Below are 17,178 nucleotides of genomic sequence, written 5' to 3'. Positions count from 1 at the left end.
AAATCAGTACAATAATTGAAAGCGTGATTCAATCACATTTATTATAATTTGCTTCACTTTTAGATTTATTCTTGACATATTTATTATTTTTCCTATACTTATAAAAAAAATTATGTAATTTAAACTCTAATTTGTTTTCCACTCAGCAATTTTTTTCTTCTTTTAAATGTGTATTTTATTTTTCCATTCACATTTTGGTTGATTTAATTATAACATAAGCACATATAGGAAAAAAATTCTATCTATCTATCTATCTATCTATCTATCTATCTATCTATCCATTTTTTATTAAGTGCATTATTTTGCCTTTTACCATTTGTATGTAATGTATTTATTATAAAATCTGCCTCTTGAAATAGGAGTTTTGTGGACTCCAGGTAGTATCCCCCGTCTCTTTCTCAATAATGGAATGGTCTAGTAGTAGAATTATTTATGATCTGGGATTTTCCGTATACATAATATGCATTTGCGACTTCAAAGACAGTCGCTTTTAATCTGGGTGTCACGTATAAAGCACACGTTTATGCCAACATGAATACAAATATTCAGCACCTGGTTGCTCTTTTTTTTTTTTTTACATTGTGCAATAATACAGTAACATAATTCAAATTTTTACTATCATCAAAATGCAATAAAATACAATTAGAGACTTTGGAATTCTTTTATTCAATCAGTAGGCAAAGTGATTGGATTGACATTGCGATTTGCATGGGGCTGCACAGTTCTATGCACTATAATGGGAGCTGCAGAATATATTGCTTGTTACTATACATTGGATGAGATTTTCCCAATGAAGAGCAGCATTGGAGCCCACGTGTCCCTGCTGTGATCTGTGGGTGAGGGAGGCTGCTGAAGTGATGGCAGCTTGTAGTAAAAACACGTGTATGGCTGTGCGTAAAAATACTGGATGGATGGAGGGAGGCAGCGCATGCACTTTGCAGAAGGCTCAGAGGAAGGGATGTGAAATGTGTACACATATAGAAGGATGCATGGTGTCTTGTCCTGACATGGCTATACAGAGACAGGCAGTGATGTAGTGATTGTGGGCATGATGGTAAAAGAAAGGGGCAAGAGAGAGATGGAAGGAGGGAGGGATCAGGGGGATATGGAGATGAAAGGAGCACAAGGATGGGAAGATGGAGGAGGGAAGCAAGGAGAATAAAAATGAGTCTTCAGCTAAGAGCTGCGAATGGAAGAACATAGGGATCCAATAACTTGATCCTTTAAATCGTTTTATTATTGGATCCCACACGTTTAGAATAGAGGGTCACATCAGCTGCATGAGGCACAGGATGGAGGGTGAGAAAGAATAAACACAGGAGAAGACACAGAGACAAGGACAGCGACATAGATTGAGAACGATGTTTCTGGCATTGATTGGCGTCCCAAGCGATCAATATCTGGCAACCACAAGTCCCAACTTGCCCCTCCACTTCTACAATTATAAATCAAACTCTGTGCTGCTTCTAATCCACCCACATCACAAATCCAGAGAGCAAGAAAAAAATAAAAATAAATAAAAATAATACTAATGCAAGCAATAAACGAAACAGAATTGTCCTGCAGATTAGAAAGACACCCCCTCGTCCCACACTTTCCCCCACATCCATTTTATATCATGTTTCATTATTAAACAGATACGGTGGGCAACGTGAAGCAAATAATTAGCTGGTCTGAATGACTAATGTATGTGTGATGTTAATATTTCAAGTGGAGAGAGGAGATTGTGGGCATGTGTGAGGGGGAGAAGTAAGGGAGGAGGCCTCAATAGTATCCAGAGCCATAATATCAGCTATCAGCACCATAAATATGTGCTGCCATAAATACCATCCACTCTATGAGTGATCCCTGTATAGAGTCTAATTTATAAAGAAATCACAAACCATTAAGTAATGTTTGCCGTCTGGACAACTGTGAAGTCATAATACGCATTCGTTGAAACTAATATATTAATTCTATTAACCATAATCTTACTATATTTACTACATGCCAAAACAAATAAGGAGTCATTGCCTAAATTTACACTCTCCCATGGTCTACCTGTCCATTTCTGTAACACTAATATATGTTGTTATGTTTAAGGAATACATTTAGAATTTCACAGTATTATAAATATATTATTTTAAAATAAATACATACTTGTATTTTGCAAAAAAAAAAGTTGTAAAAGTCTCCTTTACATGTAATGTGAATATGTTATTATATTTTTTTTAAAAAGAGCACTGGAATTACCAGGAATAATATTAAGTCATTATATTATTTGATAGAAATGTTTTAAATGGTTTTATTTCACTGGTTTATTATATGAAGCATGGTATGGTTTGCTAGATTATTTATTGAATGGTTTGTTATAGTAGATTTTAATCCTTTTTTTTTTTTTTTTCATTTACTGTGTAGGTCCAAGATCTCGTAAACCAAAGAAAAAGACAGTGACTAAGGAAGACAAGAGGCCCAGGACAGCATTCACTGCAGAACAGCTCCAGAGGCTCAAAGCTGAATTTCAAACAAACAGGTATTTGACCGAGCAGAGAAGACAAAGTTTGGCTCAGGAACTGAATCTTAACGAATCTCAGATAAAAATCTGGTTTCAGAATAAGAGAGCTAAGATTAAGAAAGCCACAGGGAACAAAAACGCCCTGGCACTACACTTGATGGCACAAGGACTCTATAACCACTCCACCACTTCCAAGGACAGCAAATCAGACAGCGAATAGAAGCGAGGGCAGTGATGCAAAGTCCTTACAATGCAATAATTTAAACTAAATAAGAAATATACAAGGAGTGGGGGCATAGTATAAAGGTGACAAGGGCCAGTGTACAAACAATATACCAGCATTGCGCTACAGAGGAGAAAAGGTCGCAATATTCTATGTAAATATAATTTACAGGCAAAAAAAAAAAAAAAATTAAAAACTTAAACTCCAAAATATTTCGCCCAAGAACTATTTTTTTTTCCTTTGATTTTCTGGAGCAGAATCTATCTTTATTGGTTCTTTTTTTTATTTCTTATTTTTCTTTTTTTGCTGAGGCTTTATTTTTATTTTTTTTTATACTAAGCGATGTTCTGGCTGTTGTGGTTGGACAGTGAAGACATGAAACGTTCTGCTAAAGTCCAAAGATTTAACTGCTGCATTTTTTCGCACTACTGTGAATTTAAAAAAAAAAAAGAAGAAAAATAGCTAATATTTGTCCTATGTTTTATATTATAAGTTTTTGTGTTAAAATAAAAAAAGCAGGAACGATGTTTTATTGCATTGTATTAAACATGTACTTTTTTTTTTCTTTTACTTCAAAACAAAAATGTTTATAGTTGTGTAAAGAGTCGCAGATTATGATTTTATTTATACTTGGAGGGTTGATATATAGTTTTGCACTTAGCTTTTTTTTTATTTTTTAATTGCCTTGAAAACAAGAAGGAGGAGGAGGGAGCTCAGTATTAAAATCAGGAGGTTGGGAGTCTGTACATCAGAACCAGTAGGGGCTGGCCACAACATCAGAACCGATACCATCAATACCGATACCATCAATACCATGAACAGCTGGGAGTGGATCTGTCCGATCCTGCATGAAAGATATTAGATCCAGGAGAGAAATCTCTGCATATAAACAGAAGAAAGGGTTTTCATTTGAAAGGGGGACTGAGCTTTAAAATCAGATTCAAAATGGGGTTATTGGCATAAAATCTTTTTGAGGTGATGGGGCCTTGCATCGAGACTAGAATAAATGGGGATCTCAGGAAGAAGAGAATAGATTACCAGGTCGAGGAGGAGAGGGGATCGCATCAGATACAGGGGAATGGGTGTAGATAATTATCAAAAATCAGAAAAGTACAGTTTTAGAATCAGAACTATGGAGGGAGTATGATTAAAGGCAAAGAGGAGCTCAGCTTCAGAGCAAGAGGGATAGAGTGTCATCAGATTCAGGAAGGAAGGGTATTAGTCAGCAGAATTTAATAATCTTTGGATCGGCACTAAAAAAGGGATATGTATAGGATCTCAATATCAGATCCAGCTAGGTAGGTGATCACAAAAAGCGATTTAAAACGTGCAACGTTATTCATAGGATCCAATGGCATCCAATCAGCAAGAGGATGTTTTTTTCCTGTGTGTATCATTCAATCTGTAGGCCCTACCCCCTAATTATCCAGTCACTTCCCAAATAGCCATCTTTACCAATACCCATTGCTCCTGACCAGTCTGACACCAGCTTATGTCATAGCATAGAAGAAACTCTTGAAATGAATGTTGACATTTTCCCCCTCCTGCTCTCTTTAAAAAAAAAAAAAAAAAAACCTGTATAATTTCCACCATATTTAAATGTCATTTGTGGCTATTTTTGCATTATAAGAGTATCCCCAGCTCATGCACACCAGAACATGCGCTCAAGGACTCGTGTTCCCCTGCGCATTACTGCAATGTCAGAGCTGGAAATGTAACGCTCTGTTTCTGCTAATATACCTCTGCATAAGAACATTGTGTAGATCTACTCAGTGGAAGGCAGTGGATAAAATCTAATGTGATCTCCCTGCTTCTTACCAGGAGATTACGGCTTTTTTTTTTTTTTTTTGTAGGTCTGCTGTTCCATTCATAGCAATGAGGGTATTATTAGTATTTCCCCCAAATGTGATGGGATACAATAAAAATCTATTCAAATCCTATTATATTTAAAGGTATCCCCCATTCTAGGGAACTATCACCAGAATCATGTGGTATTTAGGAGGTAAATCTGTACCTTTCTATTATTCACCAGCCATTGTAAATACAATCAGTCAGCATCAGTGTTTGCTCTTCACAACCTACAAGAATTATCATTATTTTTACAATATATCACGGTGTAAATAAAATGTCTGACATTTTCATGAAACTTTCTGCTTTACATATTTTTTTATTCTTCATTTCTTTCTGTTGCCAATAAAAGTTGAATGTTCTGTTAAAAAAAAAAAAAAAAAAGATATAACACAAAATCTAGATTTGTGTCCCATTAAACGCCAAGTCAGGACTGGTCGCCACCTCTGATGATGAATGTTTCTATTTGCCTTAAAAAAAAATCACCTTTTTGCATTTTTCTTTACTCCCATGAATTACTGGAATTCCCGTGGATCTTGTTCTCCAATGTATGTGACCCTCCTGGGGTGCAGATTCTCATTGCCAAGAACGTCCAGTATGAGATCATTTCCAAACTTTCTTTTACCCCTGTTCACCTGGTGTTTGTAAAGAGATTACTTCATTGTGTATGTTCAGTCCTCCAAAAAGTGCATCCAATAAACCGTTTTATTATGTAAACAGCTGCCTTGTTTTATATATGGTGTTTTTGTATTATATTCTAGCTGAGGTGTATAGACAATTGCTATTTCTATCAATAATTACTATAGTGGTAGTAATACAATAATGATGATGATGATGATAATAATAATAACAACAACAATAATATTACTAATTATAATAATTACTGTTATTATCTGTATTATTATTATTCTGTTACTTTTACTACTACTACTATAACTATTTATTATTATGTAATAATATCTATAATGATACCCCCATGTACACATTAAACATTATATTCATGTTTCCATCCTTTTTACACATCACCTCTTCTCTTCAAGTGTGAAATAGAGCCACTTTATGTGTTTTGATGTGCCCATGTTTTTTGCAATGTCAAACACAAATGAAACACTATTTGGCAATGGAGAGCTGGCAATGTTGGATTGGGGGTAGGGAGGGTGGGCACAAGCAAAGCTGCAGTGTTTGGCCAAGCAATTTTTTTTATGTATCGTGGGGAGATATTATTAACTTGTAATATTAAGGAAGATGAGCAGAAGAAGAAAACAGCAGGTGGATCCCGCATGTAAGCATGAGGGGCCCCCCAGAAGAGATGTGGCTATATGCGCCCAGCACCGAATGGGTTAATGGGGCATGCGGCGAAGGCACATGTTACATAGGCACCTCGGTACGTAATTAAAACATAAACTTGACAGAGGAGGTGACCCGGTATAACTCAATGAGTCATAATCAATAAGCACTTCACTATATTTAGTTTACAGCACAGGATCTTGGCGAAGTGGGGGGCTCAGGGGCGCAGAATAGTCAGGACAAGCCCAAACATTTCTGCACTAAAATGTGGATTTTGGATAAGGTAAAATTATAAAGTTTGTACAATAGTGCATGATCTGCTATTTGTCACAAGGATAAAAAATCACAGGACTATATAACATAACTTACAAAGTTTTATATATATATATATATATATATATATATATATATATATATATATGTGTGTGTGTGTGTGTGTGTGTGTGTGTGTGTGTGTGTGTGTGTGTGTGTATAGTAACACTGTAAATGATGTCATATATATGTGTATTCACACACACACATATATATAATATATATATAGTAACGCTGTAAATGTTGTAATATATACATACATATATATTTGTATATTTATATATTATACACATATATATATATGGTAACACTGAAAATGATGTCATATATATATATATTTGTTGCTGTATATTATTTAGTTTTAACTAAACGGCTATTAGTCGGAAAATCATTTTAATATTCCAATGCACTGATAACACACAGACAAGCTCCTATCTCTATATCACCTACAGAGAATCACTCATAAACCATTATTATAGTCAGTTTCATTACATTTACTACAAATGCGAGTGTTTTCTACTTATTGTTATTATTTATCTCTCTTCTATCTATACAATTATTCACCTATTTGTTCTGAATTATATGATGAATTCTTGTTATAATCAGCTTATAATACATGATACAACTATATGAGGACTAGTATCACTATCTAGTTGTATTTGTTACTTTTGTTATGGTTTCTTTTTTTATAACTTGCAGCAGTAATTCCGCCTCATCCGATCTATACTTTTAAGTGCTAAGTGCAAGAATTTCTAAAGTATCAGAGGATGTAACAGAAATTATGAAATATCCAAAGTACAATGAGAAGAGACCAGTGTGAAAAGCGCCTTTGGAAACAAAAGAGTGGATTTTTGTCTTCACATTTGAAGAGGTAACACTCTCCCCCCTCCTTCCCTCCAGTCCCCTCCAGTCCTGCACCAGAGTCCTGGAACAATGAGGACATCAGTCCCAGCTTCCATATAGCAGTACAATGTTGCACACTAATATTTGGCATGTTGTAGTGTAAACACAAGGTGGATGTAAGTACATTATCATAGTGATCTATGGAGATATGCAGGTCGCCCTAGTGAGAAATTTTGGAGATGTGACATAAATGAGGGGTGTAGAAGTCAAATCTGCTTTGTAGCTGTAGTTTTTCATCTCTAAAAGTCATTTCTTCCTCTGTGTCCTCAGTATCCAGATCACTTTCCTGCCAAGTCCCCCTTCCTTCCTCACACACAGAATGTCATCTAGCTTTTTGGCAAACTCTGCAGACTGTGCTGTGTGTAGACACTGGGGCTGTGTCCACATGCTGCACTTGTCATTCTGTGCTGCTTAAATATACAGGGCATCATGAAAGATTATATTACTTTTTTTGTCATCAATTTCTGCCTGTTATATTAAACAATGTTTGTATTCCACCTGACCAGTCATGGCCATCATCAGATTTGGGGTTAAATCTGAGGATATGAGGATGGTCAGTGAAGCATTACAGCCTCTGGCAGGAAAAGCTCTCATAAAGTCTATTCTTCCCTAATGTAATAACACATATTGCAGAGCACAGTGCAAGCTAATGGTAATTGCAGACTGTCACTAAATCATGACAGTGGCTTTTAAAAATATGTGTTAAATCTATTGCACTGAATATTGGTTTGGGCAACTATTTAGACTGCTAATGTGCTAATGCACCACATATACAGAAATCTATAAGCACACACATAGAGTCATAGAAATACATACATATACACTGCACTGGCAAATACAAACATATACAAATCTTTAAGAACATACACACATGGGCACACACACACACACACACACACACACACACACACACACACACACACACACACACACACACTAACTTCCTTAAACTCAGAAGTATGGACACAGACGAAAATAAGTTTATAAGAACACAAACATGGACTTGCAAAGATTCATAAACAATTTCCGAAGTATGCAAGCAGTTAATCATTGCAATTCATGAGCTATACACACATAGATTAAAAAAATAAATAAATGTAGAATTATCTCAGACATGCAAAGGAATAAACTTAATTCAGAAGTACACACACATACACACAGACTTACATATTCACACAGTCATAGATATACATACATACATATATCAAGTTAAACAAATCCAAAAGTACAATTATACATATACAGACAAAAAAATCCTGAAGTATACAGACATACACATACACACAAAGTCATAAACAAGTCCATGAGTTTGTGTACACATGCATATGTAGTCTTAAACAGATATTATGAAGTGTTGATGTAATTTTTTATAGATATACAAACAAACACAAGAGCATATGCATATATACATATACACACGGACACCCACATAGACACACATATATATATATATATATATATATATATACACACAGACACCCACATACATATATACATATCCACACACACATAAACACCCATACACACACGCACACACACATACACACACACACACACACATCTAAATGTAGCAAGTAAATTGCAGGAGTCACCGGTTATACTTTCCAAAACTGTTAAATACAATTTTAAAAAAAGAGAGAAATGGCCACAGCACTTACAATAGTTTCTAGTTGGAATAATTTAGAGAGACAGAAGACACTAATGACTTAAGTCTATAAAAAAAAAACTAAAAGCATCATTTATGACAGTCATGACAGTGTACAGTGATTAGAATCATCTCTCAAAGTTAATGTTATATAGACATAAAAGCTGTGAGAATTCGAATGCATTGCTGGAGACACTCGTCTAAAATAAAACCAGATATAAAGACAATATGTGTTTAGTTGTATATGTGTAATCAGAGTGCACTTATTAATTGGGTCTGGTCTGGATATAATTGCTGCATTTCTAAAATGTGCCTAGAGTTGCTGCATGCTGTAATATTGTGCTACCTGTCACAGTTCTCTATGCAGAAAGTGGAAAATTCCAGACAATGGAGGTTGTCTAAGGGGATTCATTTCCCAGCATTGACCTGCTCTCCAATACCCAGGCAGCTCATCTCCATTCCTATTCTGCCCAACTTGTATGTGGAAGTAACGCCCAACAGCCACTGACTTGATGAGCTGAGCTGAATGGGAAAATAGCCCCTCTCACAGACACCCCATGCAGGCTGAATGGAGTCTGTGGCCACAGAGCTGGGCTGAAGGTCAAAGCCTCTGTCACAGCTGCAGGTGGCTCATTTCCTTTCCCTAAATATATCCTGCACCTCTACAATCAGCCCAGGGGCTCATGAATTGCCAATCTCATTTCCAGAGCACTAATCAACCATTTTGCATTACCAAGTCTAATGTCTGTCTAGAAAATGCTAAAATAATAATAATAAAAAAGTTCCAAGTGGAACAGAAAAATCAACCTGAGTCAATAAGGATGCATGAAATATGTAACATTCATGAAAATTAGTGGCTGCAATTCATAGAATTCTGCCTCATGCTCCATATTTATAGCACAATATTACCTTCATATGGTATTAAATGATTTGAACTAATGCAAATATCAGAATCTTGTCCATCTTAATGTATGCAATAAGTAATAAGGAAAAGATTTGAGCAAATATTTGAGTGTACTATTATCTAATCTATCTATATCTGTCTATCTATCATATATCTAACTGCTTATCTTTCTTTAATACTAATATTTAAATATTTAGCTGTTATCTAATATCTATGCAATATATATATATACATATACATCTAATATAATATTATGTATCTGATATCTAATTTAACTAATATCTATGTATTTTAATCTATCTATCTATCTATCCATCCATCCATCCATTATATATCTAATTATTTAGCTATTTATCTTTCTTTAATACTAATATTTACCTATGTTATCTAATATTTATGTATGTAATACATCTTTTTCTTCTTTGGTTTCATCTATCTATCTATCTATCTATCTATCTATCTATCTATCTATCTATCTATCTATCTATCTATCTATCCCTTTTGTTTATTCTCCCCAATGGACATCCTGTCCCTCCCATTCCAAGTAGTATTTTCTGCTATAGTTTTAAATGCTTCCTAGTCTAACCTGAATGTAGGATGAAGCTGGCGGGCTTTGTGGCGGAAATATAATTAAAGTGGGTGAGAGATGTAAACGATGAAGAATAAGAATGACATCAGGCCAATTTCACACTTGGCACTCCAATGGTCGGGACCAAGCAGGGCTCTTGCCATGCAACGCAGATCAAAGTGCACTGCCACTCCTAGAAAGGCAGAGGGGGAATTAAGTATGCTAATCCCCAGGACAAATATATTTTAATCTTGTTAAAATACAAGTTAATGCTGCAGCTCAGTGGCTGAACTTTGTCAGACAGTAGAGATCCAGTTGCACTGTTAACTCTGCATAAGGTAAGACATTCTCATTCAAAAGATACACAGATACAGAATCCTCTGTGCGATCTTCTTGTATCCATGCATCCTGATTTTCCATAGGGGACATTTGTCTTACATATTTTAGAGAGGCAGAAAAAAAAGTGACAAGATAATTTGAACTCCAGGGGTAAGTATTGTCCTTGGAACAGATTATGTGGGACAAATTATTATTATTATTATTATTATTTTTTACAAAATTGTATTATATACAAATAATAAATTAAAACAAACTGGGTGATAACGTCTCATGAGTGATTATACAGGTATGTAGTGATACAAAGCCTCTTCCAGAAGAAGAAAAAGGTTCATAAGGTGCAAAAACATCTAAATAGGTTTGGAGAATGGAAAATATATTTTTCTTCTTCTAAAGTTCTTTAACTTTGCTACCACATTGGAAAATCTATTTATCTATCTATCTATCTATCTATCTATCTATCTATCTATCTATCTATCTATTAATCCTCTTATTAATCTCACTTTTTCAAAACTGGTTATACATCTTCCAATAGCTCCTCACATCTAGGATCGGTATGGTGATAGAGAGTACCCACTCCTAGAATTGAAACATGGGGATATTTATAATTTAAACATATTTTTAGGCAATTTTGACACTTTTATATTTAGGACCTGATTAAAAAAAAATACTTGAAGCATTAAATATCATAAACCTGAATTAAATATTATTCTACATGCTTAATCAATGGCAACCTATCCAGTTAATGGGCATCTGTCAGCAGGATTTCACACCCCAAACTATTTACATGGACATGTAGTTCTTTCAAAGAAAAGAGCAAAAATAACTATACATGGTCAGTTCCTCCATTACTGCATAATCAGAATTTGAATTGATATGCCAATGACGCTGAAGAGCTATTTGTAAATCTGAAGCCTCTGTCACTCCAGCTCTATTCCTCCCCCCAGCACTGCCTCTGGCTGCTTGACTGACATCTCCTCTACATAAAGTCACATAGTATTGATGCTGTCAGTCAAGCGGGAGCAAAAGGAGGTGGCGCTGGGCAGGAAATAGATCTGGAGTGACAGAGGCTTCAGGGCTACAATAACTGTTTAAACTCATTTACATTTCAATTCAAACTCTGATTTTTTTTAGTAATGGAGTTGCGGACTGGTCATGTAAAGGTATTGCTGGACTTGTCTTAGAAAGAGCTACATGTTCATATAAATAGTTTGGGGTGTGAAATCCTGCTGACAGATTCCCTTTAATGTTAAGTAACAGGTGCAAGTGTTGAACTGGACCCATCAGAGATTTTTTGTTTTAAGGGCCAGACCACAAAATATTTTTTTTTTCACCATCAAGCGATAAAGAACACGTGGATTGCATGTCATTATGTTTTTCATATTTCATCATAGAAAAGGTTGCAAGATTATTTGTGAAAATAGCATAAAATGTGATAAATCCCAGGAGCCAGTTATGTTCTTCCCTGCTAGGGCTATGCTAACCCCCCAGAGCTCTGTACTGATGAGGTGGAGTATTGTGTCAGAAACCAGGACCCTCTGGAGGATTCTCTGCAAGCATCACACTTGAAGCTCATGGACCCCAATGCATAGTATCCAAATGTGTTCCCAACTATCACTGGTCTTGAAAAGTACTGGTTTCCTCATATGGGACAAAGGGGCCTTTTGGACCTTCTTTGGCTCCAGGGCCTGGGTGCAACTGCAATTCCTGAACTTACTGGTCCAGTGCTATGGTCGGCTAGTCCAACTGAGGTAGGAGACCATAGTAAGACTATGTCAAGTGATATATGTTAGTAAAACTAAGACATAATAACAGTGATGAGTGTAGTAAAACTGTATGCAAATAGGTAATTCATTGTAAAAATGTCATCAGGCTGTGATAAAACGAAGTCCGCTGCAAGCATCATGTGTCATGTTTCAGGAGTGTTTAAAATGATACTATTATTGGTATTCTTCATTGCTAGTGTTAGCAAGCTATATAAAGAAGTAGCAAACATTAACTTAATACTTAAAGGGAACCTGTCATGTGAAGAGACGCTATTAACCTGCAGATATGGGGTTAATCTGCAGGTTACTAGCGTTCTGAACCTGCCTGGGGCCTGCGCTGAGAGCCCCGCTGCAAGAAGGAAATTAACTTTATTCCTCCCAGCAGCATTCAGTGTTCAGACACAGGGGAGGCACCGGTGTGGTTTCAGTGACCGCTCTGTGTATAGAGAGCAGCAGCTGCCACCGCACCCCCGACACTGACTGACAGCAGCTCAGCATTAGGGCCGGCTGTCAGTCAGTGCTAGGGCGTGGTTACAGCCACTGCCTTCTATACACAGAGCGGTCACTGAAACCACACGGGTGCCTCCCCTGTGTCTGAACACTGAATGCTGCTGGGAGGAATAAAGTTAATTTCCTCCAGGCAGCGGGCCTCTAAATGCTGGACAGGGCAGGTCCAGTATGTAATTAACCTGCAGATTAACCCCATATATGCAGGAAAATAGCATTTTTTCACATGGCAGGTTCCCTTTAATGCATTAGGATATCATACAGGAGCAAATCTGGCTCGTGCTGTGTGCAATAGCAAGATAATATTTGCTACATTTGTATGTGTAATAACAAAGGAGCAGACTGTAATGTAATGGTAAAATGTAATGGTTCATGTTAACAAGATACCGTTGTTATAATTTTCAGCATGAAGAAAGGACATGAAAGTTGAGTTTGGTGAGGAAAAGAACTAATGGGATAAAACAAGATGAAGGGTCTAAAGCCTTGTTCATACCATGCAGCCTTGACATACATTTAAAGGGGTATTCCAGCTGCGCTCAGTTCTGCATCGGCAGCTATCATGAACCTGTCCTATGGGTATACCATGGTATAAGGGATATACCAAAGAGAACGACCAGCACTGACTTTGTGGTGCATATATAAGTTGGTATTTAGTGCTTCATCAGGGTTTCACACAAGAACAGCAGGAGCAACATTTCAGTCTATTATGCCCTTCTTCAGGCTGGTAAAGGCTGAGCACACGATGAATCCCATGCTTTTAGGGGAGCTGTTGAGTAATTGACTTGGGCACATAATCTGCTGTTTTGAACGTATCTCAGGGACATTGATCTATATCATAAATGGCATAAAACTTTCTGCCATAAAGACAAATGCCAAATGTTGAAAAAGTGGTCAAAGTAACCTGTGAGCCACTATCCTTACTTTATGTTGATAGAATTATTATTTTTTTTTTTGGAAGAAGTATAATTTCTAATATTGAAAAACCTTACAATATTTACATAGAATATTGTGTCTAATATCTTCAAAATACACAGTTGATGCTCTCCTTCTACGTGACACATTTTTTTTCTATATTTTTGCATTAGAAAATAATCCTACTCAATAATAACAATTACCCCCCAATTTGATGGATCGTGTGCTATAGCAAAATAATGGGGTGATTAAAAAAAACCCTTTTTGTTATAAACAAATTTTTAGTATTTTTTTTCCATAAATAAAATGGTATAGTTTAAAATATTACCCTAACTATAAGTAGACAAACATACACATAAAAACCCAGCTGGCTAATCTAGCATCAATATATCGTCAGGAAACCACTTAGTGTTAAACTCTCAAATCAGATCTAACTTATTGAGATGAAGAAAGGAACAGTCTCACCCAAATCCATCAAGGATATTCAAAGGTGCACAGTGTTGATCCTCTGAACCATTCAGGGATAGGAGCATCAATCCAATGCCCACACATTACCCTTGTCAGAAGGTTGCTAGCCCAGATAATCCCCAACGTGTTACCTCTGTAGACTCATCAGGGGAGTCTGCTGGTATTTAAATGGCCTGCCATATCCCTGGCTATGCCGGGTACATTCACCGCAACCGCGGCTGGATCAATACCTGTCTGTGGGCATTGGATTCGGGATCCTACCTCCGAATGGTTCATAGGATCAACACTGTGCACCTTTTAATATCCTTGATGGATTTGGTTGAGACATTTCCTTTATTCATCTCAATATGTTATATCTGATTTGAGAGTTTCATTCTGGATTTAATCTGTCTCTAGCATAATCAGGTTTAACAGTAAGTGGTGTCCTGATGACATATTGATGCTAGCTTGCCTAGCTGGGTTTTTATGTGAATGTTTCTTTAGTTAGAGTTAAGATAATATTTTAAACTTCATCATTAAAGGTTATTTTTTAATCACCCCATTTTTTGCTATAGCATTATATTTTGCATTATCTCACTTTCTGTATTGACTCGGAGAGCACTAGAGAAGAAGTTAAAAGGGTTGCCCACTATTCGGGCAACCCCTTCTCAATCAGCAGGTTTTCCCCCAGTAAAATGACAACACTTATACTGATTTCTGATGCCAGTGCTGTTCCAGCGGTGCTTGCATTGCCTCTCCCAGGGGCTGGCGTGACACGCGATCACTGTGGTCAATCAGCACTGGCTTCACTTTCCCCACAGGAAAGTGAAGCCAGTGCTGATTGGCCAAAGAGATTGCAAGATATAACAATGTGACGTGATCCCCGAGAGAACCAGTACTCACACTGCTGGAACAGCGCTGGCACCAGAAGTGAGTGTTATTTTACTGGAGGCAAACATGCTGATCGAGAAGGGCTTATCCGAGTAGTGGGCAATCCCTTTAAGCAAGCCAACAATTACTTTAGGTAAAAACACCCTGTTAGTTAGTATAACATCCAGACACACACTACATACAGTATTTGTGTTAGACAAATACAGTATATAGCTCTGCAATTACCTTAAAAGAGATAAAGAGTAGGGATATTTTCTACACATCACTCCAGCTATTTAGTGCAACTGTAGCCAAATTATGCACGTACCACTTTCTCCAAGTCTCCCTTCATTATAGAGTTTTCACCTTCCAGACTCAGGATTATACAGGATGTATAATTGATTGGTACTTTATAATGGATCTCTCACCAGATTTTGCAATACAATTTGCAAACATTATTAAATAAATCTTTTAGACCTGACAAAACTGGTGTACTTATATTGAAAATCCATCTATTCACAGAACTATACATAGTTTTTCAGCACTCACATTGGTCTCTGTCACAATTGGAGCTCACAATGTAAATTCCAAATGAATCTATCAGTATATTTTTGGATTGAGGGAGAAAACCAGAGTTTTAGGATGAAGCTCTCATGAATACAGTAGAAATATACAAATTACATAGAGATGTCACGTTACTCAAGCATATCCTCTGGATAGGGTACCCCTTTGATACAGTGGATATAAAAAGTCTACACACCCCTGTTAAAATGGCAGGTTTTTGTCATGTCAAAAATCATATCAAGAAAAATTAATACACAACTTTTCCCACTGTTAGGCTGTGTGCACACGTTGCGTTTTTTTTTTTTAAGTGCAGATTTGTAACAAAACTTGAAGGTTTTCCTGATGCCAGCAAGTGAATGAGAATCCTGAAGTTTCAAGTACACGTTCCTTATTTGTGACTTGCAGATTTGGTGGAGATTTAATTCTGCAGTATGTAAATTCTTTCAGCGTTTTTGCTGCAGATCTCACTCATACTAATGAGTGGGGAAATATCTGCACCAAAAACACAAGTAAAAAAATACAGCAAAACTGGACAATTTTGCCGTTGCGTTTTTCCTGCCAGGAGATAAAAGAAATGCTTAATGTGTGTACATACCTTAAATATCATCCATAATCTGTAAAAATCCACTGAGAAGCACACTGCAATCATTTTGAGGATGAAAATAAAAATAATAAAAATAAAATAATGTGGTTGCAAAAGTGTCAACACCCTATTATTATTGGGGATGTGCTTGTGTTCATGTGGCACCCTGCTGTGCACAGGTACCACAGGACCCAGGGTGCATGGACGGACTTCTCCACAAGAGGCCCTCATTACATACAAACACCTCCACCCTTCCACCTCATACCACCAGAGGGAGCCCGTTAGGGATATATATATGGAGGGTGGAGCCAGGCAGCTCTGTTAGTTTAGTGTTCAGTCAGACTGAGCGAGAGTCTGAGAGTGTGCTGACGCTGAGAGCAGCGAAGATGCAGCTTGTCTGATGTTGAATTCTGAGGGCCCCGAGTGTGGCCGAAGGCAAGAGGAGAAAGGAGAGAGGAGTTGAGGGGGCAGAGGAGCATCATAGGCTCACCCCAAGATACAAACCGGATACCGGGTCCGCGCCTACAGTGTCCTTTATACCCAGTAGGGATCACCGGCATTCCAGGAGGACTACAAGTCCCTGGCTGACATGAGGCTAGACCCATTACAGGACCAGGAACCACAATGCCCCAGCGTCCAGGGAGAGTGGTTGCCAACAGAAGGTCCTACTACCGAGCGACAGGTGAAGGAACAGCACAACACATAAGCTAGGCCCAGTTGCAGGCTGGCCAGGAGCATACAGAGAGGCAGACACGGGCCAGGAGGCCTTATACCCGCTCACTGGGGAGAAGTCCTGAAGTGCACCCATCCTACTGAGTACCCTGGATCGTACCTGACATCCGCAACAGTAAAGGTATTGAAGCGAATCCCCTGTCTCTGTCAGTTACTCCTGCTGCGCCATCCGCCTGCACTACAAGTCCCAGCATCACCACCATCACACTCCATACTGCCCCGGGGGCCCGCTCCACCTGTGGGGAGCAGAAACACCTCAGCTGCCATCCCATCACCC

General features: G+C 37.4%; 1 protein-coding gene across 1 annotated transcript in view; it reads left to right on the top strand.

The window, feature by feature from the left end:
* Positions 1–5,282, top strand: part of EN2 (engrailed homeobox 2) — a 7,019-nt gene extending 1,737 nt beyond the window's left edge. The window contains exon 2 of the mRNA XM_073677698.1: positions 2,398–5,282. Coding sequence (XP_073533799.1) covers positions 2,398–2,714 — 317 coding nt within the window. The 3' untranslated portion in view covers positions 2,715–5,282. The remainder of the gene's footprint in view (positions 1–2,397) is intronic.
* The last annotated feature ends 11,896 nt before the right edge of the window (positions 5,283–17,178 follow it).

This window comes from Phyllobates terribilis, unplaced genomic scaffold (assembly GCF_046119375.1).
Source record: "Phyllobates terribilis strain yellow unplaced genomic scaffold, ASM4611937v1 Scaffold_4__5_contigs__length_816908805, whole genome shotgun sequence".
NCBI lineage: Eukaryota > Metazoa > Chordata > Amphibia > Anura > Dendrobatidae > Phyllobates > Phyllobates terribilis.
This window is presented reverse-complemented; position numbering and strand designations above follow the sequence as displayed.